At 43.1% G+C, this 27,654-nt stretch overlaps 1 protein-coding gene across 1 annotated transcript in view; it reads right to left on the reverse strand.

Annotated features, from left to right (window-relative positions):
• DNAH14 (dynein axonemal heavy chain 14) overlaps positions 1–27,654 on the reverse strand; it is a 328,569-nt gene that overhangs the window by 130,042 nt on the left and 170,873 nt on the right. The window contains exons 39-44 of the mRNA XM_040451938.1: positions 26,123–26,216; positions 24,639–24,847; positions 23,632–23,884; positions 12,023–12,107; positions 10,645–10,874; positions 2,238–2,354 (exon numbers count right to left, since the gene is read on the reverse strand). Of these exons, the coding sequence (XP_040307872.1) occupies positions 2,238–2,354; positions 10,645–10,874; positions 12,023–12,107; positions 23,632–23,884; positions 24,639–24,847; positions 26,123–26,216 (988 nt within the window). The remainder of the gene's footprint in view (positions 1–2,237; positions 2,355–10,644; positions 10,875–12,022; positions 12,108–23,631; positions 23,885–24,638; positions 24,848–26,122; positions 26,217–27,654) is intronic.

Here is a 27,654-nt window from a genome sequence, read left to right on the forward strand (position 1 = left end):
TTTTTTTTTTTTTTTTTTTTTTTTTTTTTTTTTTTTTTTTCTGTGGGAATGCCAGAGACTGGCCTGGACCAGGACCCCTAACTTAACTTTGCATGGTGCTGGATCAAAGAGGACGTTGTGATGCTGTGACATTTAGATTCCTGTTACAGGTTTGGGTTTGAAAGCTTGAGAGGGTTTCAGTTTCTTCTAAACCTGTTGCCTACAATTAGGATAAGATGGAACCGGGGGAAGTAGGATCTTCATAGGTTTGGAGGAAATACCTCTGTTTTCCCATAGGAACGGCACACTAAGATACTGAGTTACGTACACTGACGTTGTTATATTTTTGTATGTAGTAGTAAAAGTTAAGGATAAAAATAACCAACATTAGCTGCTTTGACATATGAGACACAATTCAGAGGTTTTAAAAGAAACAGAATCACCCACTAATACTTATGTACTTTTTAAGATCAATATTGTATATTTTGTTAAAAAAATAAAAAATAAAGAACACATAATTTTCAGATTGAAGGTACGCATCTTCAATAGTACCAACAAGTGAAAGTTGTTTGGTTATACTGGTGGACTCTTCCCTGTTCCTGACCTACTGAGCAGGTATGTAAGATGCTTCTATTTATGCAAATGATCTGATAGCATTTCTCCACAGCCTATACGCAGACTGTTTGTATAAATTAGTTCAAAATTAGCGCGTTCTGGATGCCTATAATTATGGTATCTCTGGCTGTTTTCTATCAAAAAGGCTTATAACCAAACTTTGAAATTCACTGATGAGAGAAGCCTAACGTCAAAGAAATTCAACTCCATTTGCATTTATTGAATTTCTTGTATGTGCAGCTTTGCCTCAACTTCAACCGAGCTCTCACGGCACAACAATTTTCTACATCTTTGTTTTCTATGTGTATAAGCAGAAGATGGAGAATGAAAACCATGCAGCATGTTGTGGGTGTTAAGTCGCAGTTGGTTTTTTCTCATTACCAGTTTCTTTTATAATCAAGTGTAGTTCTTACATATACAGTTGTCCTTTCTTTTTTTAAATGTTTATTTTTGAGAGAGAGAGAGAGAGAGAGAGAGGATGTGAGCAGGGGAAAGGCAGAGAGAGAGAAGGGGACAGAGGATCTAAAGTGGGCTTGGGCTGACAGCAGACAGCCTGACGTGGGGCTCGAACTCATGTACCATAAGATCATGACCTGAGCTGAAGTCGGGACGTATAACTGACATGAGCCTCCCAGGCTCCCCTGCTTTTTCTCTTTCAAAAGAAGCCCTCCCCCTTCTCTGCTCTCAGTCATCACAGCTAATTAAAATGATACGTATTTTCCACCAGGAAGCCCTTCAATCAACTACAGCTTCACCATGCACACCTGACACAATCAAATATATTCCAGTTTCTCAGAAAGCAACATTCAGTGGTTACTTGTTTAAAGGCATGTTTTGTAAACATAGATCTAAACTGGTTCCACCACAGATGCTGGCGAGGATGTGGAGAAACGGGAACCCTCTTGCGCTGCTGGCGGGAATGCAAACTGGTGCAGCCGCTCTGGAAAACAGTGTGGAGCTTCCTCAAAAAATTAAAAATAGATCTACCCTATGACCCAGCAACAGCACTGCTAGGAATCTACCCAAGGGATACAGGAGTGCTGATGCAAGGGGCACTTGTACCCCAATGTTTATAGCGGCACTTTCAACAATAGCCAAATTATGGAAAGAGACTAAATGTCCATCAACTGACGAATGGATAAAGAAGATGTGGTTTATATATACAATGGAATACTACTTGGCAACGAGGAAGAGTGAAATCCTGCCATTTGTAGCAACGTGGATGGAACTGGAGGGTATCATGCTGAGTGAAATAAGTCAGGCAGAGAAAGACACATACCATATGTTTTCACTCATATGTGGATATTGAGAAACGTTAACAGAAGACCATGGGGGAGGGAAGGGGAAAAAAATAGTTACAAACAGAGAGGGAGGGAGGCAAACCGCAAGAGACTCTTAAATACAGAGAACAAACTGAGGGTGGATGGCGGGTGGGGGAGAGGGGAAAGTGGGTGATGGGCACCGAGGAGGGAGCTTGTTGGGATGAGCACTGGGTGTTGTATGTAAGCCAATTTGACAACAAATCATATTTAAAAAAGGGGGAAAAAATTGATCCTGCACGAACTTGGAATATATCAATCTTCAAAGTTGCTAATTCCAATATTTTAGAAAAGTTAGAGAATGATTCTTAGAATTAGTCTTACCTTTCTGAATGAGTGTCTGAATACTAGGAAGTAACTCTGACCATGGTATGAATTCGCATTGCTGTAAATCCACAAAATACCCAAAGATCGAATGCTTACCAGTTGGTAGGCTGATACCTGTGTTTGAAAATGACAAATAAACAGGTCCAAGTAAGAAAGGTTTGTTTATGGAATTTTCATTAATGATATGATCTCTATGTGAAAAATCTGATTGTTGAACTAGAAACAGTAACTGTTCACCAAGGGTATATCCAAATATATAAAACAGGCCTATCTTTTTCTTCTTCTTATCTTTAATTATATAAAAACATCTTTTTTAGGGGCGCCTGGGTGGCGCAGTCAGTTAAGCGTCCGACTTCAGCCAGGTCACGATCTCGCGGTCCGTGAGTTCGAGCCCCGCGTCGGGCTCTGGGCTGATGGCTCAGAGCCTGGAGCCTGCTTCCTATTCTGTGTCTCCCTCTCTCTCTGCCCCTTCCCCGTTCATGCTCTGTCTCTCTCTGTCCCCAAAATAAATAAACGTTGAAAAAAAAATTAAAACAAAAAACAAAAAACATCTTTTTTATATCCCAAAATCAAGGTGAATCATGATGTGATACTCTTTGAGGTCTTACCCGGACGTCCTGCTTATCACCCTGTGCTGGATATTATTAAGCGACAGTCACGGGTAGAGTCAAAACAATATATCAGGTAAGTCTGCCACTTATTTGCAAATCACATTCACTTTTCCATTATAAAATTAGTAAATTTTCTTAATAGATTCGGGAAAATACAGGATAATAAAAGCAGGATCATTTAGCCATGGTTTCACCATATGAAGATAACAGTGCTAATATTTCATATAGTTCTTTGAATCATTTCTAAAATTTTCATACACAGGAAAATTCATTTTTGGGGAGTATACAGTTCTATGAGTTGTTTTTTTGTTTGTTTGTTTTTTTGTTTTTTTTTTTTTACCACATGCATGTATTCTTGTAATCACTGCAGTAGACGAGATAAGAGAACAATTCTAAAACCCCCCAAAATTCCCTTGTGTCCACCCCTTCTGTATTCAGTCCTAACCCCTGGTAACCACTGACCTATTATTTTTTTACTTTTGTCTATTTATTTATTTATTTTTTGAGAGAGAGAGAGAGAGAGAGAGAGAGAGAGAGAGAGAGAGAGAAACACATCCCAAGCAGGCTCTGCACTATCAGTGCAGAACCCAATGTGGGGCTCGATCCCATGACCCCAGGATCATGACCTGAACCAAAATGGAGAGTTGGACACTCAACCAACTGAGCCACCCAGGTGCCCCTGTTCCCTATATTTGCTTTATCCAAACTGTCATGGAAATGGAAAACTGCAGTATGCACCTTTTGGAAACTGAGTTCTGTCACTACATAATGCATTTAAGATTCATTCCTGTCGTTCATCACTCTTCATCAATAGCTCATTCCCTTTCACTGCTGAATAGTATTCCACTGTGTGGGTGGACCACAGTTTGTTTAACCACTGACCCATTAAAGAACACTTGAGTTCTTCCCAATTATTGTCAACTACGAATAATGCTGCCATGAATATTTGTGTGTAGGTTTGACTGAATATAAGATTTCATTGATCTGGGATAAGTACCTAGAGGCATGACGGTGGGTCATATGGTACATGCATATTGAACATTTTAAGAAACTCATACCGCTTTCCAGAGTGGCTGTGTTTTTATCCTACAATTAGCAGTATATGAAACCACCTGTGGCTCTATAGTCATGCTAACACTTGGTACTGATTTAAAAAATTTTTAGTTTTCCATCTTTATTGAGACATAAATGGCAAATGATATCATGTAAGATTAAAGTGCACAATGGGATGATTTGATACATACATATATTGAGAAAAAATTACAAGGTTAGTTAATAACTTCATCACCTCACATAATTATCTGTCTGTGAACGTGTGAGAACATTTACGATCTACCCTCTTAGCGACGTTCCGACATACAGTCTGCACGTTACATTCCCAGTTTTGATTATTTGATAATTGGAAGTTTGTATTCGTTGACCAACATCTCCTCATGTCCCCCACCTGCCGGGCACCTGGCAGCCACCGTCTTATTCTCCAGGAGTGTGGCTTTTTTAGGCACCACGTATAAGTGAAATCGTACAGTATCTGTCTTTCTCAGTTTGACTTATTTTGCTATATATATCACATTTTCTCTATCCATTTATCTGTCGATGAACCCTTAGGTTGTTTCCATGTCCTGGCTATTATGAATAATCCTGCAATGAACATGGGGATAATATTATTTCTTGGAGACAGTGAATTCATTGCCTTTGGATATGCACCCAAAATAAGATTGCTGGATCACACGGTAGCTCTATTTCTAATTTTTTGAGTCACCTCCATCTTGTCTCCCACAGTGGCTGCACCAACCCCATAATGTTTCCACAGTGGCCGTGTGAATTTAAATACTCATCAAGAGTGTACAAGATTCCCTTTTCTCTACATCCTAACATTTGCCATCATTTGCCATTTTAATAATAGTCATTCTAACAGATGTGAGGTAATAATACCTCATTGCGGTTTTCATGTGCATTTACGTGATGATTACACTGGACTTTTCATGGCCCTATTTGTCATTTGTGTGTCTTTGGGAAAGTGTCTTCTGTTCAGGTCCTCTGCCATTTTTAATCAGAGCATTTGGGGTTAGTTATAAATTTATGTTTTGCTCTTGAGCTGTAGGAGTCCCTTATATATTTTGGATATGAACCCCTTATCACACATGTATATGGCGTGCAAGTGTTTTCTCCTGTTCTATGGATTCATTTATGTCTTTAATCCATTCTGAGTTAATTTTTGTCAGTGGTGTAAATAGGGGTCCGACTTCATTATTCAGTTTGCATGTGATTATCCAGTTTTCCCAATTCTCTTTACTGAAGGGACTATCTTCTTGGTGCCTTTGTCAAAAATTGGTTGGCTATATAAGCACGGGCTTGTTTCTGGACTCTCTGTTCTGTTCCATTGGTCCATGCGTCTGTGTTCAGTGCCAGCATCATACTGTTTTGACTTTTATAGTTTTGTAATACAGTCTGATATAAGGGGGTGTGATGCCTTCAGCTTTGTCCTTCTGCCAAAACAGGACTGTTTTGTCTACTCAGTCTTTTATAGTTCCCTTGTTCCCTCTTCCTCTCTTCCTGCCTTCCTTTGTGAACTGATGATTTTCCCTAGTGGTGTGCTTGAATTTCCTTCTCTTTATCTCTTGTGTATCTACAGTTGGTTTTTGGTTTTTGGTCTGTGGTTACCATGACATTTGCATACAATGTCTTATAGCTATAACAGTCTTTTAAGCTGATAACAAGCTCATTTCAGTCACATGTAAAAACTCTTTTACCCCTCCTCCTATTTTATGCTATTCATGTCACAGTTTACTTCCCTTTATTACTGGAGCTACAGTAATTTTTAATGTTTTTATCTTTTAATTTTTATACTAGAGTTAAGTGATTCACAGACCGACATGTTACAATATTAGAACATTTGACTATATACTAACCTTTACCAATGTTTTTTACAATTTCACGTGTTCTCCTGTTACTAATTAACATCCTTCCTCATTTCAATTTGAAAAGCTCCTTTTAGCATTTTTTGTAAGGCAGGTCTAGTGGTGATGAACTCCCCAGCTTTTGTGTGGGAGAGTCTTCATCCCTCCTTCATTTCTGAAGGACAACTCTGTGGGGTGAAGTATTCTTGGTTGGCAGTTTTTTTTTTTTTTCTTTCAGCACGTTGAATATATCATCCTACTCTGTCCTGGTGTGCAAGGTTTGTGCCAAGAAATTTGCTGAGCCTTATGGTATTCCCTGTAGGTGGGCAATTTTTTCCCTTGCCTATTTTCAGATTATCTTTCTTTAGATAGTTTATAAGGTGTCTGAGAAGATTCTTGGGTTGAAATTATTGGAGGCCCTCTGAAATTCATGTAATGGGTATCTAAATCTCTCCCTGGATTCAGTCAGTTCTCTACCACAATTCCTTTAAGCCTTTGCCCCTCTCTCCCTCACTTCTCCTTCTGGGACCCCAGTAATGTGTAGAGTTTTAAAAATTACTGATATCCCAGATTTCACAGGCTTTCTTCATTCTTTTCTCTTTGTTCTCCTATGAGTGGATAATTTCAAATGACCTGCTTTCTGTCTTAGAGGTTCTTTCTTCTGCTTGATCCAGTCTGGTTGATGTTCTGTTTCATTCATTGTGCGCTCCAGCTCCACCACTTGTGTTTGGTTCTTATTTATGATTCCAATCTCCGTTAAATTTCTTATTTTGTTCATGTTAAATTTCTTATTTTGTTTTCCTGATTTCATTGAATCATCTTCCAGTATTTTCTTTTTAGCTCACTGGGCTTCCTCAAAACAAGTATTTTAAATTCTTTACTGGGAAAACCACAGACCTCTGTTTCTTTGGGGCCAGTTACTACAAAAATAATGCACTTCTTTGGCTGCCATGTGTCCTTGACTTTTCATGCTCATTGAAGTCCTTCACTGCAGTCTCCACATTTGATGATGCCGTTTCCTCCAGTCTTTACTAACTGGCTGTGGGAGAGAAAAAACTCCCTTCGACCCATTGAGGATTCTGAGGCTTTCTCAGTATTTTCTATGGCAACGCTTGCTGCACCCTTCTGGTTCTCTCCAGTTGGGTAATTTTTGGGCATGTATGCCTTCTCTCCATCCTGCCTGGCCAGGCGGGGCACCGACAGCCTCCCTGTTGCTTTCCCTAAGGTGGTGGTTGGATGCTGTATTTGCGTGTGAGTTCTCCCCATCCCGCAGCTGGGCTGGTTTTGTACCAGCCACCTGAAAAAGTTCCCTTCTGTGGTGCACACAGGGTGCTGGCCACCGGATGAGGGTGTTTATGGGTGAGGCTCATGGAGTGTTCGGGTGCCCATGGGCCAGTTCAGGGGATCCTGAGGCAAGGTGTCCCCAGCAGCTCATGGGTAGAGCTCCTTGGAGTCCTAAAGTTGTTCGGCAGGATTCGTGTCCCTTTCATGTGCTCCATTCTGAATCCTGACTGTTCTCCCAGCCACTCACTGCCTCACACTCAACAGTTCACAACTCAGTCCTTTGTGTGGGGCTAACGAGAAATGGGCCTCCCTGGCAGGGCCCCGCACAACTGAGAAGCTGGCTGCTCACACACACGCTGTCACTTTCCCCTCCTGGCACTGGGCTGTGCCGCCAAGGGAAGGGTGACACAAGTAAAGAGCTGAGAAATGTGTCTATTGTACCAACAAATGTACACATGCTGATTCCACTTCGGCATTATCTGCATATCTATCAAGCAAAGAAAGCAGGAGTTCAGGCTAAAAATGCCTTTGTGTAAGTTTCCTATTGCTGCTGTAACAAATCACCACAAACTGAGGGGTCTTAAAACAACACAGATTTATTCTCTTTCAGTCCTAGAGGTCAGGAGTCCAACCCGTTTTCACTGGGCTAAAATCAGAGTGTTGGCAGGACTCTGTTCCTCTGGAGGCTCTCGAGGAGAATCCCGCTCTTTCCCTTTCCAGTTTTGGGAGGCCACCTGCTGTCCGTGGCTCGTGGCCCCCGCCTCCATCTTCAAAGCCGGCAACTGCCCATCTCTTCAGCCATCCACTTACATCCTCACACCCGCTTCTTGGACTCTTCCGCCTCCCTCTTGCATCAGAAAGGACCCCTGTGACGAGATTGGCCCCCCGTAAAGTAACCCAGGATAATCTTCCCATCTCAGGATCCTTCACTTCATCACATCCATAAACTCCCTTTTGTTATGAGACAGCATATTCACAGGGTCCAAGGGGTGAGATGTGGGAATCTCCGGGAAGCCACTATTCTGCAAGGGGGTTCATTGTAACATCGGTTCTTTGCCTTCTTTCCCTGTTGTTTTTATCTCCTGCAACTAAGAGCTAGTTTGTGAGGAAACGGTTTCTGGTTAGGGAACGAGCCTGCCCCTCACCTAATTCTGCCCTAAGGGTAACATGCACTGGTGATCTTTAGCTGTGACGGCTGCAGTGGGTACACTTTCCACAGAATGGAACTGTTAGCCTCAACCATAAATTATTCCTACAGATAGTTTTTTCACATTTAATCATCAGTTAAAGGTAACGAGCAGAAACAAAGGAACAGCCATAAATTAACAAGACTTGAATGACTGGAACGATCAGGTGCATAATCTAAGACGGCCATGCTTGCTACATTTAAAGAAATAAAAGTAAGCTTGAAAAGACCTAAAAAGAATGAGAAACTATGAAAAAGTGACGAAGCCTATTTGAAACAAAGGAACCAAATACAGCTCCTAAAAATGAGAAGAGGGCGGACACAATAACAAAACCAGGACCACACTTACTGGGGAAGCACTTTTAAGTGCTACCATTTAGAATGGCAAACCTAAAACCAAAGTAAAAAAAGATGAAATACTTACAACTAAGCTTAGTAAGAAACACACAAAGTCAATATGAGGAAAACTCGAAGACTTGTCTCTAGGTTTCTATTTACTAATTCTTTCTCTGGTGATGCCAAGGGTAGAATTTCTATTTGGTCCTTTTTCGTAGCCACATGTTTGTTCATTTCTACTTGTTTTTGCTTCATAATTGCTTATTTATGTAAAAACAGATGCCATTTCCTTATCTTTTAGAGAACCCTAAACACATTCACATTAAAGTAAAGTCTCTGTTAGGATCCGATACTTTCATCTGGAATGAGTTAATATAATGATGGGTGACTTTGCTGGTATTGTTTTGTGTTTTACAATTTTGGTCACGGGATGATTACGAGTGGGAGGTCTGTGGGCTGTCTTCTCATTTCCACTCTGATGGTCTTGTACTTTGTACAACTGCTACCACCTGCCTCTCCTTCCTTGCCTTCATACACGCTCGTCCCAGACTAGCTTTTCCACTGGTGCTTCAGATCACAGAACAGAATTTCATATTCATCATTTTGAGATCAACAATCTAAGATAATGTGTAATTTATGATCTTGTCTTCAGGCTCACAGGGAGAGGAAACAATGGAACTGAGGGCAGTTTATACACCATAAGAGTTAGCGACATCAAGTCGAATCACAGAGTTTGACGACAAATTAACATGCCATGCTTTGACATTAAAAGTTAATTTACATAGGAAATAACATAAAACTTTGCGATCCAGACGTCTTAAACAGAACTTTTAGAAATAACTTCAAAAGGATGCTTTAAGAGTTACATCACACAAAGTAGTAGAATTTGTACTTCTGGTCATTTTTTTTTTTCTCTCTCATCTTTATCTAACAAAGTTCTTCTAAATATATTCATGTTCAGTATTTGGGCCTTTTGGGCACCTGAACCAATGGAGTCTTTGTCTTCTCCAGGTCCCTTTAATCGACAACAGCTAATTGGCAAGGGTGACTGTTTCAGAACGTTAGGATAGATTCCATTTGTTAGAACTGATGCAAAAAACATGCACAATAAAGAAACCTAAGTCCTCCTAAGATAATTTTTAAAATGTTAGTCTTTAAATATGGGGTGCCTGGGTGGCTCAGTCAGTTAAGAGTCCGACTCTTGATTTCGGCTCAGGTCACGATCTCACGGTTCATGGGTTCGAGCCCTGCGTCGGGCTCTGCACTGATGGTGTGGAGCCTGCTTGGGATTCTCTGTTTCTCCCCCCTCTCTGCCCTTCCCCTGCTCATTCTCTCTAAGTAAATGAGTAAACATTAAGCATACGTTAAAAAATAAAATAAAACCATATGAAACAGGTATTTCCTTCTGCAGAAGTTCCCGCTGGGAGATGCTGTGGAGAATACAGACCCAGCTGTTCAGCCGAAGGGCTCAGCGGGGCTGAGGTCACGGTTTTGAGGCGCTACCTCTGTTCTTCTGCTTTCCATGCATTACAGCTTCCTGGGAAACCAGAAGCAGCCCGGAATCTAATTTCCTTCTACCTCATTTCCTGGGAGGACGGGGCTGGAGTATGGATATTAACATTTTGCCTTTCACCTCACATTTGCAAGGATGGGCATTTTATTTTATTTTTTTTCAATATATGAAATTTATTGTCAAATTGGTTTCCATACAACACCCAGTGCTCATCCCAAAAGGTGCCCTCCTCAATACCCATCACCCACCCTCCCCTCCCTCCCACCCCCCATCAGCCCTCAGTTTGTTCTCAGTTTTTAAGTCTCTTATGCTTTGGCTCTCTCCCACTCTAACCTCTTTTTTTTTTTTTTTTTCCCTTCCCCTCCCCCATGGGTTTCTGTGAAGTTTCTCAGGATCCACATAAGAGTGAAACCATATGGTATCTGTCTTTCTCTGTATGGCTTATTTCACTTAGCATCACACTCTCCAGTTCCAAGATGGGCATTTTAATATGAGCCCAACCATACGGAGTTTCAAACTAACATTCTAAAGTGAGCATAATTACGACTGTTTCCCCCGAACACCGCCCAGAACTTACCTACTTGTGGGTTATTTTCAAACAGTTTGCGGACGAGATTGTCGAAGCCGTAAGTGACTCTGGCGGCTGAACTGGGATCACAGCTCTGATACAGCACCGTCTCACCTTCAGGGTCACTTTCATGTTGTAAAACGCCTCCAAACGCCCACGTAAATGCAAACATGAAGAGCTTCTGAATCACTACTTTCAATTTATCAGGATTCTTTTCCAGATACCATGTACTTTCAGCTCTGGGGTAGATGCATGTGGAAAGACGAAGGTTAACATTTTTAGAAGAAAGTTCAGTGATGTATTTCAATTTCATGTCCAAGTCTCATTATTAAACATTAGGATACAGTTAGGTATTGACATAAATGTTTTAAGGTTAATGTGGAATCTTCTTTGCTAAGTCATGTAGATTATATACTGTTAATATTTTTTTTCAATTTTTCTTAATGTTTATTTTTGAGACAGACAGAGAGAGAGAGAGAGAGAGAGAGAGAGAGAGAGCGCGTGAATGAGGGAGGGGCAGAGAGAGAGAGAGACACACACACAGAGAATCTGAAGCAGGCTCCAGGCTCTGAGGTGTCAGCACAGAGCCCAATGCTAGGCTTGAACTCACGAACCGTAAGATCATGACCTGAGCCGAAGTTGGACACTTAACCGACTGAGCCACCCAGGCGCCCCAATACTGTCACTATTTTTAAAGCACCATTAGTGTAAGAGATTTGTAGTCAACCTTTATTTCACTGATTTAGTACACGTGATTCACTTCTATTTTAGGTCAAGTTATTAGCTGAGATTTACCTATCTTTTGGGAGAGGATCTGGTATTTTTCCATTTTATGTAGATATACACAAGCAAATGAATAGTTGCTCATACGGTCTCCTCTCAACCAAGTCCTAGGGCCTGATTTACTTCAACCTGGCTAGTGGCAGGTGCTGTAAGTGTGGGGAGAGTCTCGTCCAGTCTGGGCTGACGGGGTCACCCTGGTCTGTGGACCCTGAAATTCTACAGAAACCGGGCCGAAGGTGATGGAGCTGAATCAGGGGCTTGGGCCTGATTTCAAGGCATGTAAAATAGTTCAGGATTTAGCATTATCATAAAATTATTTACAAATTATGAAAATCCTAGAAACAGATCACTGAACCGAAGTGTATTGGCAAACATTCTTCTACAGTACACATACACAACGGTATTTAAAATTTCCAGTCCTGTGAAACAGTTCATTTAGAGAACGTTTACTGAATTCCTACTGTGTATCGGCTACTCCAGACAAAACAAACACGACCCCTTCTTTCCAGAACTGGCACAGGTTTATTGCCTAGTAATTCTGTGCTTATTTGAGTGTCTGGCACCCAGGAGGTACTTAACCATGTCTGCTGAATGAATAACTGACCTCTCTTCTGTATTCTTGAATTTGGCAGAAACTTTTGCACGTGGAGAATTTTTCTCCCCAGTTGAAACGTCCTTCCAATCGTCACCTTAAAAAGGGAAGAGTATTTTTCCGCAGTGAACAATAGACCCAGAATTTACCTGGTTAATTAGCGAGGTTTAACATTCAACACTGTTTCATTTCTCAACCGTCACAGAGGTTCTTCTTGCACATACAGCTACTCATCAGACCAGAGTGTGAGCTACCTTTCGAAGGGAAGAGGAGCAGGGAACGGACCTGCCATTGTTTGAAATGCTTCTTACTTATTTGAAGCGTACATCTACATACTTCGTCATTCTATGCTAGCAACTTTTCTGGAAGTTTGACTGTTCTAACATGAAACCCTAGAACATTCAGGTAATGTGGTGCATGTGACAAACTAAATAATACATGGGTCCTGATGAAGAGAAGGACGCTTTCAGACAACAGATTTAAATTCGCTGAAACAAACAGCAAACAGGTGCATCTTCGGCAGGGGGACGGGGTGTTGGGTTCCTTCCATCTCCCGTCACCCACCTGTCTCGTCCCCGTCACGCACACCATGCAGGAGCACAAAGAGTGAGCGATTATTTCTTCCTCCCTTTAGCTTACTTTTGTTGTTATGATGTTTGTTTTCTTTATACTGACATAATACAGGCTTCTTGTAGAACCTGCCATTCTACGATTCCACCACACGTGGGTAACGATGATTAAATGCTCATGCATGTCATGATGGCATTTAATGCAATGTCATTCTAGTATTTTTAAATACAATGCTTTAACATCTAAGCTCAAATCAAAAGTTAGAAAGAGGGTTGGCTTCTCATCCTGCTTTTTAAGTTCGTCTTCATGTCTTTCCAGTGAAATGTGACATTGCCACACCATAGTCCAGGAAGTCCTTCTCCTGCTGATGGAATTCAGATTCTTGCTGTTTTATGATTATAAATAATTCTGCTATAAATAAAGCTCCTTGTGCATAAATCTATATACTTCAGTTATTACTTCTTTATAATGAATTCTTAGAATAAGAGATTCTAGGGCAGAGTATTTTGCTGTTCAAAAAAAATTTTTTTAACGTTTATTTATTGTTGAGAGAGAGAGAGACAGAGTGTGAGCAGGGGCAGGGGCAGAGAGAGGGGGAGACACAGAATCTGAAGCAGGCCCCGGGCTCCAAGCCGCCAGCACAGAGCCCGACGCGGGGCTCCAACTCTCGAACCGTGAGATCATGAACTGAGCTGAAGTCGGACGCTCAACCCACTGAGCCACCCAAGCACCCCATATTTTTAACATATATTGCCAGATGGTTCACTAAGAAAGGCTGAATCAATTTATATCTCAAATAGCTTCTGTGAGAGTTTATAGGTGAATACATTTAGCTATCGGTGTGTTTTCTTCATTCAAAAATCTCTTATTAGATGAAAATTGTATGCTATTTTCAAAGAAATGTTCCTTTCACGATCTGTAAGGTTAAACATTTTCTTAAGAATTTTATATGTTGGAAATTTTAGTAGCTGTGAAAAGATCCCCGGACTCGGGTAACTTCTACGTCTGCTCTCCCCTCTGTCCTGTCTCGGTCGATAGGTTAGCTGAAAACGTGGAGGAAGAATCCTCCATATACGCATACATTGTAGGGTGTGGAATGGTCTATGATGGCAGGAATGCCACTGCATATTTGAGGGTTTATATAAAGTCCTGAAAAATTTGGGGGAATAATTTAAAAAACTCTTTTTATTAGGTAAAATATATACCATAAAATCGACCATTTTGACCACTAACTGTACAGTTCAATGGCATTATGTACGTTTATGGCTTTGCACAACCATCTCCACCATCCATATCTAGAACTTTCCATCAACTCATACTAAAACTCTACACCCTTTACACAACAACTCCCCATTCCCTTTTCTCCCGAGACCCTGGTAATCGCTAGTCTACTTTCTGTCCCCATGCATTTGCCTTTTCCAGGTACCTCATGTAAGTGGATTCATACAATTGTGTCCTTTTGTCACTTGCTTATTTTACTTAGTATACTGTCCCCCAGGGTCATCCATGTTGTAGCATGTGTCAGAATTCCTTTTTGTGGCTGAAGAATATCCATTCTTCTGTCAAGAGACCACTGGGTGGTTTCCACCTTTGGGCTATTATGAATCGCACTGTTGTGAACACGGGTGTGCAAATACCTGTTCAAGTCCTTGCTTCAGGTCTTTTGCATATATACTCAGAAGTGGAATTGTTGGGTCAAGTGATAATTTTATGTCCAATCTGTTTAGGAACAGCCATACCGTTCTCCATAGTGGCTGCCTCATTCTACATGGTCATCAACAGTGCACAAGAGTTCCAATTTCTCCACATCCATGCCCCAATCTGTTATCTTCTGATTTTCAAAAAATTTTATAATGGCCATCCTAGTGGCTATGAAGTGGTATCTCACTGTGGTTTTGCCTTCATGCATTTCTTTAGTAATTAGTGACGTCGGGCATTTTTCATTTGCTTGTTGGCCATTTGCGTATTTTCTTTGGAGAAATGTCTATTCAGGTCTTTCACCTACTTTTAAATTAGGTTGTTTGGGGTACTCGGGTGGCTCAGCGGGTTAAGTGTCTGACTTCGGCTCGGGTCACGATCTCACGGTTCATGAGTTCGAGCCCCACCTCGGGCTCAGTGCTGACAGTTCGGAGCCTGCTTCAGGTCCTCTGCACCCCTCTCTGTCTGCCCCTCCCCCCTGTTTTCTTTCTCTCAAAATAAATAAATAAACAATTAGGTTGTTTGGGTTTTTGTTAAGTTGCAGGAATTCCTTATATATTCTGGATACTAACTCTTTAGCAGATAATGTGATTTGAAAATAATTTCTCCCAGTCTGAGGTTTTCTTTTTACACTGTTGATAATTTAAGCTAAAAATAAAACTCTAACAAGGTTAAAAAATATAGGTTATAACAAAATATATTTCATAACCAGGTTATAAAATATAGAAGGATATTTTTATGAAACTTGGTGGTAAGTACACTACTGATGTTTGCCCACTGATTTAACATCTGGTGACTTCGCTGTAATCTCCAATTCTAATCAACTGCTGATTTTTCTGTTTTTTTTTTTTTTTATAATGAATAGGACTATAGCCTCTGCATACAGTAATAGTTTTGTCTCTTTCTGTTTTTTTAATGTTTATTTTTGAGAGGGAGCATGAGCAAGGGAGGGGCAGAGAGAGAGAGAGAGAGAGAGAGAGAGAGAGAGAGAATCCCAAGCAGGGTCCATACTGCCAGCTCGGAGCCCGATGTGGGGTCAAACTCATAAGCCTTGAGTTCATGCGTGACCTTGGCCAAAATCAAGAGTCAGACACTTAACGGACGGAGCCAGCCAGATGCCCCTCTTCCTTTTTACTTCTCAGAAACCTCCTTTTTCCCCTCTAACTATTGCTACATTGATTAGCACCCCCAAGACCATGGTGAATAGTAACAGGAGTAAACGCATTATTAACAGAATTGTTAGAGGAGGCCATCGAGAGGACGTGACCGCGGCCGGGCCACAAGCTGGACCCAGGCAACTTGACATTTGTTACCCCTCTCCGGTCGTTGGAGTGCACGTGTTGCCCACTGTTCCAACGCCAGGAGCCATTCCAAGAATGTGGTCTCGAGAGAGCAACGTGTTGTCGAGAACACCCTGAATGAATAGGATGACCGAATCCCGCTAAGGCCTCTGTATAAGCTTTTAAGATTCTTGTGCGTGGGTGCGGGGATCCGCTCATCTTGCAGTCCTTCAAGACGAGCCTTGTATGTAGGCTCTCTTGCTGACCGCCACAGCCACCTACAACCTGGAGTGGCCTCTTGGGTGTCTCCCTGCCTCCGCGTATAGGGGCCAATTTGAACTCCATCCGGGAAGCAAACCTACAACTGTCAGGGGACAAAAGAAACTTGACTTGGGAACAAGGCATCCGCGAGGGGAAGTCCCAGGCTAGCCACGAACCTCTGCACAGGGAGGGATGGCCCCTGAGTCGGATGTGAGCTGAGGACACACGGTAGCACGGCGCAGCAGAGAAGGGCACTGGTGGCTGCCGTGAGGGGCTGGCCACTGACGCCCGAGCGGGGTCTGGAGTTCGGGTTAGGAAGTGAGAAGAACCGAGGTGAGAACGAGATGCGCACCTGTCTGCCCCCCTTCCGTCTGCTGGTTTTACGGAACGAGGAGGGCCCAAGTGCCACACGTCAGGGCCCGAGCCCTCGGACAAATCCTGATGGGGAATCTAAGAGGGGGAATCACGGACAAAATGAGGACAGCAGAGGGGAGGACGTTCGGCTGGACAACGAAGCAGATGAAGTGCCCCATGTCATCTGACCCTAATATGAAGACAGATTTTAAACAGCGACTACCCCGGACGTCTGCTAATACAGAAGTACACCCCAAAAGTCCTAGGAGGAAAACTTACATTTTCTCTCTGTCCCTTGAAAATGGAAATCTGATCATGTCTTTAAAATGTGATTACCCCACGAGAGAACTAAGACGCCGCCCCTGCGCACCTGAGACAGGAACAGAAGGGTGGATACAGGGGGCAGTACAAGCTTCTCCCCCACATCCAGGCCTCAGCCTCCAGGAGGAAACTCATCAAGGGCAAACACAAACCTTAAGTCTTCCCCGCGAATACCAGTAAAACACTCTGGCCATTCGGTCGGGAAACCTTAACTTGCCCCATCTGCCACAGACACGGTCTGAGCTCAACTGTTATTTATAAACTAGTGGGTTTTACCAGATTCCTGGGTACATTTTATTATTAAAGCTATAGGGTCTCTGTAGCTGTCTGGGTGTGTATGTATGTGTATGGGTATATGCTCTCTATAAATAACATTTTTGTACCTCCAGATAATATTGTCAAAATTAATTTATAAAAGATCTCTATTTAATTGGCCTAAAGAAAAATAAGCTTTGGTATCAAGAATTAACACATTGGTTATGTTGAACTCCTCCCTCTGAGCGAGGGTTCTAAACATGTCCTATTTGGTCTGGACGCCACATCGGGTCTAACCCAAGCTTTCCCCTACTGCTATGCAAGCCCGGCTATTGTCGTGAGGGGACTAAAGAAGCTGAGCCCCGTATACCGATGCCCTTGTTGAACAGAACAATGACTGAGGGCCACATTTTAAAGGTCATGATATATAAGATGAGGCAAAAGAACACCACACTAAATGGAGGATGCGCCTTCCAGTATCTTCTGCAAGCAGAAAGGTTAACTGAAAAAAATATAAAGCAGCAGACTGAATTACTGACGAGTAAGATCTCCTTGGCCGGGTAGACTGAAGTACCGCCCCAGGCTTTAAGACGTGTGAATAGTCAGAGTTCATTGCCCCATGGGCCAGACTGGGGACCCCAGCCCAAACACCCAGTAGCACAAGGATGTAAAATCACAGGACACATCCAAGCCCCATCGTGCCTGGGAAGACATTATCTCGTAGAACTTGCAATGAGTCATCCCGCTGCAACAGAGGAGTTCCCGCCCCTGGCCAGCAGGTGTGGTATGCACAACCAAGTCCGGTGTCTAAAGCTGTCGACCTCTCCCTCCCCAAGGCAAGGTGGGCACATCCTGTTTTCGCATGGCTGCCACTTTTGTTTCCTCCACTGGCCTGGAGGGCACCACAGCACACACAGAAGCCACCAAATCCGTTCGGCAAGCCTCACATGAGAGCCAACAAAGCCCATCTTTACTGAATCCGAAAATATCTCTAATGAGAAAAGCTGTCTTACAAAATAAGATGGCCTTGGCCATGATTACGGTCTAACAAGGAGGCCCCCGTACTATTATACGAGCAAAATGTTATGCGTTCATACCTGATGAGTCTGTTAATGTATCATATTTATTAGGTCACATGAACCCACAAGTGAAGGTGTTAATGATCCCAGCCCCAGCCTAGGGCACTTGATCAATCAGCGGTTTGGATCACGGGGCTCTGAATGGAAACAAACATTGTTGCTTATTTTGGGACTCATGATCCTCATCTGTGTCTGCTCCTGAATGTGCCTGTATTGTTGCTGTGGTACCTGCCCCAGTGCAGCCAGATAACCACCAAACGAGCCATCTCCACGCTGCTGAGACCCCATGCTGACCACTCAGGGCACATTGTGGAAGAGGGAGCAATTAAGATTGTAAAAACCCATCACAGGAGATAAAATGGTGAAGGAAGTCATCGAGAAGACATGACTGCTGGTGACCTCTACGCTGGATGGAGGTGATCAGAGGTTCCTTCCCCTCCCTTGTCCCGGGGATGGATGTTCTGCCCGCTTCCTCCGCTCGGAGCCATTTCAAGGACGCGGCCTTGAGACAGCAACGTGTTGACACCATCTGGACTATGTACGTTACCAAACCTCATTAAGGCCTCTACATAAACTTTTAAAACTCTGGAAAGCAGGTGTGGAGACCTACCCATAGCTGCCCAAGACAAACGTCATCTCTTAGTTCCCTAGCTTACTGAACTGTAGCAGCAGAAGCAGGCGGTTTTTATACGCGAGGAAACTGACAGATGAGGTCTGTGCTGGACGGCTGTGGGTGCAAACTGGTGCAGCCACTGTAGAAAACAGTAGGGAGGTTCCTCCAAAAATTGAAAACAGAAGTCCACTACTGGCTATTCACCTAAAGAGAACTGAAAACACGAATTCAAAAAGATATAGCATCCGTATGTTTCTTGCAGCGTTATTTATAATAGCCAAGATACGGAAACAACCCAAGTGTCCATCCATAAATCAGTGGAATGAAACAGAAAACCCAGAAATGAATCCACAACGCTACGGTCAGTTAATCTTTGACACAGCAGGAAAGAATATCCAATGGAAAAAAGACACTCTCTTTAACAAATGGTGTTGGGAAAACTGGACAGCTACATGCAAAAGAATGGAACTACACCAACATCAATTCAAAATAGATGAAAGACGTTAAGTGTGAGACGTGAAACCATAGAAATCCTAGAGGAAAACATAGTTGGTAACCTCTTTGACCTTTTAAGCTGTAGCAACTTATTTCTAGATAAGTCTCCTAAGGCGAGGGAAGCAAAAGCAAAAATAACCCATTGGGACTTCATCAAGATAAAAAGCTTCTCCACAGAGAAGGAAACAATCAATGAAACTAAAAGGTGACCTACAGAATGGGAGAAGATATTTGCAAATAAAGGGTTAGTATCCAAAATATATAAAAAACTGATCTAACTCAATACCCCAAAAACAAATAATCCAATTAAAAATGGGCAGAAGACATAAACAGACATTTTTTCCAAGGACGACATCCAGATGGCCAACACACACATGGAAAGATGCTCAACATCACTCATCATCAGGAAAATGCAGATCAAAAGCATGAGGAGATACCACCTCACACCTGTCAGAATGGCTACAATTAACAACTCAGGCAAGGACAGATGTTGGTGAGGATGCGGAGAAAGGGGAACACTTTTGCCCTTTTGGTAGGAATGCAAACTGGTGCAGCCACTCTGGAAAACAGTGTGGAGTTTCCTTGAAAAGTTAAAAATAGAACTACCCTATGACCCAACAATTGCACTACTAGGTATTTACCCAAAGGATACAAAAATATTAATTCAAAGGGATACATACACCCCTATGTTTATAGCAGCGCTATCTACAATAACCAGATTATGGAAATAGCCCAAGTGTCCAGTGACTGATGAATGGATAAAGAGGATGCGGTGTGTATATATACAATGGGATATTGTTCAGCCATAAAAAGAATGAAATCTTGCCATTTGCAATCATGTGGACAGAGCTAGGGAGTATGATGCTAAGCAAAATAAGTCAGAGAAAGACAAATACCATATGATTTCACTCATATGTGGAATTTAAGAAACAAAACAAATGAGCAAAAGGAAAAAAGAGAGAGAGAGGCAAACCAACAGACAGACTCTTAACTCTAGAGAACACACTTACAGTCACCAGAGGGGAGGTGGTGGGGGACGGGGGAGATAGGACATGGGGATTAAGGAGGGCACTTGTTGTGATGAGCACCGGGTGACGCAGGGAAGTGTTGGATCACTGTGCTGTGCACCCGAAACTAATATAACACTGTATGTTCACTATCTGAAATTTAAGTAAAAACTTACAAAAAACAGATGAATGGATAAAGAAGTGGTGTGTGTGTGTGTGTGTGTGTGTGTGTGTGTGTGTGTGTGATGGGATGTTACTGAGCCATGAAAAAGAATGAAATCTTGCCATGTGGAATGACATGGAGGGACCTAGAAGGCATCATCCTAAGTGAAATCAGTCGGGAAGACAAATACCATATGCTTTTGAGCATACGTGGAATTTAAGAAACAAAACAAATGAACGAAGACAAACAGAGACAAACAAAAAATAAAAAACAAAAACACCCCAGACCCTTAAAAACAGAGAACAAACTGGTGGTTGCCAGAGGGGAGCTGGGTGGGGGATGGGTGGAACAGGTGAAGGGAACTAAGAGAACACCCGTCATGCTGAGCACAGGGTGAGGTGCGGAAAGGTTGAATCACTGTACTGCACCCAAAACTAACAATGCTGTCTGTTAACTCTGCTTCAATTACAAAAAAGAAAACCCTGCCAGCTCCCAATCTGGATTAGTCTGCCTCTTTCTTTGGTCTCTCCTCACCCTCCAGGTGTGGGTGCCAGTTTCAGATTCACCCAAGAAACTCCCAAGGTTCTGAATCGATAGGAATGCATCTAATGATTACTGCTGAAAATGTGTACTGTAGGTTTTTAATAGAAAAAGCGAAGAGTTAAGAAAGTTATCTTTCTGGGGCGCCTGGGTGGCTCAGTCGGTTGAGCATCCGACTTCGGCTCAGGTTATGATCTCGCGGTTTGTGGGTTCGAGCCCCGCATCAGGCTCCGTGCTGACAGCTTGCTCAGAGCCTGGAGCCTGCTCCGGATTCTGTCTCCCTTTCTCTCTGTCCCTGCCCCGTTCACACTCTGTCTCTGTCTCTCTCAAAAATACATAAACATTAAAAAAAAAAAAAAAGTAAGTTATCTTTTTTTGGATTGCCAAGTATCTTTTATTATTTTTTTTGGGGGGGGGGGAGGGTCAGAGAGAGAGGGAGACACAGACTCTGAAAGCAGGCTCCAGGCCCTGAGCTGTCGGCACAGAGCCCAATGCGGGGCTTGAACCCACAAACTGTGAGATCATGACCTGAGCTGAAGGCCATTAACTGAGCCACCCAGGCACCCCACCAAGTGTCTTTTAACATATAAGTTGTACAATGTTATTTAAATGCATTTCCCATTTGTTGAAATAATGACATAGTTTCTTTCTTTTGATAGGCTTATTTGGCAAGTTATTCTGATAGAGAACTGTCACGTTAAATCATTCTTACATGCTGAAGGCAAAGCTACTTTGTCGTGGTGTATCTTTAGTCCCCCTAGTTTTCTAGCATTTTTTTTTATAATCTCAGCATCCACATTTATGAACAGACTTGGTCTATAATTGTCCATTCCGTATCACCTTGTCTGGTTTGGGCATCAACTGCATACGAACTTCATAAAACAAGTTGTGTAGCTTTCCTTCTTTTTCTAGTCTTTTGAACAGATTCTATAATTTGTTCTGCAAAAGCTTGGTGAAATTTACCAACAAAATTTAATGAGCTTGGCTCAGTATTTTTGGGAGGGTGGGAGAAGGCTTTTAAAAATTCAACTTTCAGGGCACCTGAATGGCTCAGTCAGTTAAGCGTCCGACTTCGGCTCAGGTCATGATCTCACCGTTCGTGAGTTCGAGCCCTGCATCGGGCTCTGTGCTGACAGCTTGGAGGCTGAAGCCTGCTTCGGATTCTGTGTCTCCCTCCCTCTCTCTCTCTCTCTCTCAAAAATAAATGTTAAAAAAAATTCAACTTTCTATCAGATTTTTCCTTTTTTAAAGATCACTTGGGAAAATTTATATTTCACTTCAAAATTATCCTTCTCAAATAGGTTTTCCAATTTACTGAATCTCATTAATGTGGCAAATCAGCCAGACACAAACACACAAGTGTGGAGAAAAACTATCCTAACAAGAGCTAACCACAGCTGAGCTATAAAAAAGGGGGGGGGGCGCTCCCTCAGAATCAGACACAAAGAAGGAAGTCAGAGGAGTAAATGGGCACGCACCACCCGCTGCGCCCTGGGGTGTGGCACCCAGTACGGGCTGCGGCAGAACCGGGCTTTTGTGAGTGATCCAGGAGGGTGGACTTTGTGCAAGAGAGGGAAGGCAGCAGGATTAGCAGGATTGAATGGACCTGGGGCCCTGAGGCCCTGAAAGAGCTTCCCGGTGAAAACGGGACTAGGAAAGGTCAGCCGCTGAGGGAAGCTACAAGGAAACGTCTTCCTGCCTAGGTTTCTGGCTGACTGAAGTGTCCCAAGAGAAAACAGGACCTCAGGTATGGGCCCCACATGTACGCAACCCTGAGATTTCCCTGCAATAAAGTTCAAAAATAAGAGAAAATAAGAGATGTAATCCCACCACTGGGAAGAAAATGCAAACACGAATTCAGAAACGTGCCCGCACGGCTACGCGTATCGTAGCGTCACTGGATGGACCTAGAGAGAATGAGGCCAAGGGAAGTGAGTCCCTCAGCTGACCAAGTCAGCGTTCAACCCATTTATCGTGTTCTTTCTTTCACCCGCTTCCTGCTGTGTTTCCAGCGCTCCCACTTCCCCGGCTCGCTCATGCTCCTGGTGCGTCTGGAATTGTGTATCTGGAGAGGGAGTGGACGCTCTTCAAGGCAGGAAACCTGGTCCTCGCTGACACTGCTCTCTTTCAAATGCGGGCTCTTTCTCTTAATCGCTTAGACTGGGGGGGGGGGGGTGGCGGTGGGAAGAAACATGCATTTACCTGCTCCTTAACCTCGTGGGGCCTCACTGCCAACACGGTATTGTGTTGCTGTTGCTGCCTCCGGCCAGGCTGGGCTGTCCCGATGGGCAAAGGCAGGAGTGACGGTCCATTCAGGCCCATTCGTGGCATCCGGCTCTCTTCCTCTCGGACCTACCGTGCTCCCCACGTGGGACCTGACCCTCTTGTCACCCCAGGGGCTTCTTACCATTTCTGTTAGTTTGGGGGATCCAGAATTGGGTTTCAGAGACAGTGTTAGGAGCCCGGCCTAATTAGCCATCTCCTCGGGAAGCAGTGGAACCGGTCTGGGGAGGCAGGCTTCTGACACCAGGGGCCGTGCTGTCAGCGATAATGCTACACTATCTCCAGAATCTTTTGCTCTCACCCAACACGTTTTACTACTCGCCAGGTTTACACCTGTGCATGATTACAGCTTTTGCCGAGGATTCCGGACACATTTCCCTCCCTTATTTCCATCTCTAAGAATCCTTAAAACCACAAACAAGCAAAGCATTCTTCCCTCAGAAAGACCCTCTTGGAATTCCTTATCCTCGTTTTCCACGTGACCCACCAACATATGTAGGACATTAGTTTACGTCACTGATATGCCCCTTTGTTAGTGAGTTTTACTTTCTTCCGTGTGTGTCTGGTTCAAATAGACTGAAAATTCCTGGTCTTCCTTTCTCTGTTTTCTCTTGTAAAATTTAATAGAAGGTGATAAATAGTTGGCATTGATTAAGTGACACACAAGACCATTGATGTGACTTAGAAGGGGAAAAAGCTCACATTTTCCAAAGCCTCCATTTTCACTCATGAACTCAAAGAAGGCATCGAGAATCCTGCAGAGAGTTGTGACCACTGCTAGGTCCTGTACAGGAAACGGCTGACATGTCTGATGCTTCTTTATAAACTGTAGTCCGTCTGTGACGCTATTTTTAATCAAGAATTCAAGACAACTCACTCCTGTTTGACTCATAATTTTAGAAGTTTTCAACAGCCATGACTTGACATAGGGCTCCCATCCCAGATCAACAGGATCCTAACAATATAAAGCACAAGGTAATTTTACGTAAATAAGGAAAAATGAGGCGTCCATCCTCCTCCTTACTATCTTTACTTCACCTCCGCCCCCAGCAAAACACAGCATCATCAGTCGTCAAAGGGCAGCTGATCAAGACCTTGAAGAAGGACCTGTCTCTGAGACGGCTTACGGTTTTAACCCTGGTCTTACAAGACAACACACGGTGGGGGACTGTGTGTAGGGAGGGGTTGGGGGGGGGAGGTTACGTGTACCCGGCAAGGGGAGCGGCTTAGCCAGAGAAGCAGCGCTGTTCTTAGCTTCGCTACAGCGAGTTCAGCGGATCAGAACACAGGGCCAGCCATGGCTAATGATTAATTTCATGGAGAGAAGACACTTAATCTTTGTGTGCCTTCCATCTCCCACCACTGTCTTGGCAAAATATACTTCACGGGCCCTCAGGGTCACAGGCAGGTGAGGAAAGGTGTCTCTCCTCCATGGGAAAGACAAGTCACCAGCAGCCTGTGCTGTCCATCGAAAGCACCGCTCACAGTTGTGGGACACCTGCCACCCCAATTACTGGGTCGTCCTCCTTTAAACAGGAGAGACTATGCTTTCACTCCTGGGTTAGGAGACTTGAGGGGACACAAAACCCTGCCAGATCCAGAGGTAATCATAAAACAATCATCAGGAACGCTGTAGGTAATGACTAGTTATCACCCTTATTACCCTAAACAACACGTTTTCCTTGAGACGTTTGTTTTTGGGAACTTACCATGTAGACCATTGCACACCGGCTGACGGTTGCAGGACTGGCCTGAGAGAGACTGTCGGTCTCAAAAACCACTCGTATGTTACTAGTTAAGGCTATTCGCTCACTGTTTGCCAGACACAGCGTTCTAGTATCATCCAGCATGGAGTTTAGATTTTCTACCCAAAACGTATCCACTGGACCATCCAAAATAATCCACTGCCAATCGTGGTCTGGAGAGAAAAATATTTTTAACGTAACAGAGTATCTCAGTCTTCTTGTGTTACAATTTTACAAATTCCCTATTTTGTTTGGAAAATATTTTCTAACAAGGTGAAAAATGACACCCTAGAGAACAGGAGAGTGAATGTGTTCATGTGTAGTCTCTAACATGTTAGGTAGAAATAACTACTCGGACCACAGGCTTAACCACTCTTCAAACCCGGCCCACATTCTCTGATTGCTGCTTGTGTAGTCGGCCCTTACATTTGGGGAAGAGCAAGACCCTGGATCTGTCTTTCCCATAATCATGTGCTTGGTGAGCTCCCCTTCCACCCAGGATACTTTCTGGACATGCTGCCTCTGGGGGACAGAGAAGGGAAGTAGACAAATAGAGTTGTTTGCGCTGTGGCCCCACTGGCTCCTCTTTCCATGTTCTACGTGCACCAACCTGCTCCTCAGTTCTAGGAAATCTGTCGGGTCAAGACAGGGGAGGAGCGTGTGGGTCACCGTGCAGACGGAAAATAGTTACCGCCTGAAGGACATTAAAGGATCCCAGGGCCAGGACCAAGAGGCCGGGATGCTAAGTCAGCGGCGGCCATACTTGCCTCCAGGCCTGTCTTAGAACCCCCGGAAGGCACCTGCTCTGCCCGCAGACCACACTCCCCAACCTGAACGCGGGAGAGGGACACACAGACATTCAGGAATTCCAAATCAGGACAAGCAAGAGCAGAAGTCTCTTTCCGGGCCTGGAACATAAGCGTCCGGCTGGTGCCTGTGGTGCTCGAGGCTCAGCCCGGAGCAGTGAGCTGATGGGGCTCCGGCCGGGACCCTCGCCTCCTCCGGAGCAGGCGCCTTACCACACGCTCTCTGTGCCCCGCCTCCTCGCACCCCGCACCGCACACCCACGCCACAAAGCAGCACACGATGGATGCGTAGTTCTGTTTAGACGCGTGTGTGCGGGCTGTGTTATTTGGGCCGGGAGCGTCCGCAGGCTTCCCCCCAAGACTTCTCTCTACTTGAACGTCTGCTTGCTTCTTGTGAGATATTAATGTCCGTTTATAAGCTGAAAGGGCCGTGCACGACCTACCGCTTCAGCGCCATAATTATGTATGTAGGTAGGATGCTATAACATGCGGTAAATACGCACGTACATAAATTTTAAGTGAGGGAAAAATAAACAGTATAGGAACAAAAATCAACATTTTTAAAGATACAGATTCAGCTCATTTGTTCAGTTTCTTCCCTGTTAATGAATCATCTTTACGGAATTTAATAGTAACACTTACTCTGACTTTCTGGGATTTTAACATCTTTCTCCATCTCCTGCTTAGAAATGTTATCGTCAATATCTGCTATATCAGAGGAATCAAGTTTGAAAACCTAAAAGAGGTAATCAATAATGTTTATTTCATCACACTTTCCAACTCAAACATGTCAATATGCTGAGTACTAAAATAGAAAAGGCACACATTCTGTGGCTGAAAGACCTCCCTGTAACCAGCACAGGGTGGCTTAGCTGAGTTGTGAGTACAGGCCATTTTCTTCTGGAAAATTCTTTCAGTTTTTTTTTTTTTTTCCAGTTAGTACATGTTTGTTGTACAGCATTAAAATAATGCCATAAAGCAAGAAAGCAAATGTTCTCTGAATTCCCACCATCTATAAAGAAACTGTTGATATTTCAGTATATATATATTCCTAGACCCTCCTTCACAGTAGTTTTAAAATTTGGGGGTAACACACTAAAATGTTAAATGTTTCTAAAATGTAATAACATTTTAGAAATATAAAGTACTATGGTTTTCTTCCCAGATTTCTTAAAACTCTTGGAACATTTGTGCTTCCAAATGAACTTTACAATCATTTAATTCAATTTTTTAAATTGGGATTTTGCTTGGAAAGACACTATATACATATATTAATTTGGTATAGGTTGGCATTTTCAGGATGGAAGTCCTTTTATACAGGAATAGAGTATATCTTCCATTTATTCAATTTTTGCCAACTGCACAGGCATCCCTGCCCCCCTCCCCTGCTCCCGTCCCTGCCCCCGTCCCTGCCATCCTGCTATGACAAGTTCCTTTCTTGTACGTTTTTCCAATATGGTTTTCACAGTGGCATCACTGTTAGAATTTTTCCCGTTTCCATTTCTAACTGGTATAATTAGTGAATTGTATCATGTTCCTTCTCTGTCAATTACTGAGGAAGATGTAATAAAATCTCACACTAGCTTTGCATTTGTCAATTTCCCTATGAAACTGACGTACATGTTTACATTATGTCACAGGCACATAATAGCCCAGAACTGCCATCTTTTTCTGCACCAAGAGCACACGGTTTTCCCCTAATTTTATAATAATTCTTGACATCTGGCAGATCTCATCACCCAAATTCTTCCCTTTTTTTTAAATTCGGGAATGTCATGGCCCTTGGTTCTTCTATATACATTACAGAATCAGTTTGCCAAGGTCTTAAAATCGACTTTAATTTTCTATTTCAAAACTCAGGGCAAAGCTCTAGTTTTCAAGTGTGGCGTTAGCGTAAGGACAGATATGAAGATGAATGGAACAGAACTAGGAGTCCAGAAATAAATCCCTACATTTATGATCAGCTGATTTCGACATGGGTGACAAGACAATACAAGCAATGGGGGACAGAATAGTCTTTTTTTTTTTTTTTTTGAAGAATAGTCTTTTCAACAAATAATTCCGGAACAACTGAACTGGGATCCCTGCCTTGTACTGTCCACAAAAAATCAACTCAAAATAGACTAAAGACCTAAATGTAAAACTTAAAACTATAAAACTCTTAGAATAAAACT

The sequence above is a fragment of the Herpailurus yagouaroundi genome, unplaced genomic scaffold, assembly GCF_014898765.1.
Source record: "Herpailurus yagouaroundi ecotype Mexico unplaced genomic scaffold, PumYag 205, whole genome shotgun sequence".
In the NCBI taxonomy this organism is placed as follows: domain Eukaryota; kingdom Metazoa; phylum Chordata; class Mammalia; order Carnivora; family Felidae; genus Herpailurus; species Herpailurus yagouaroundi.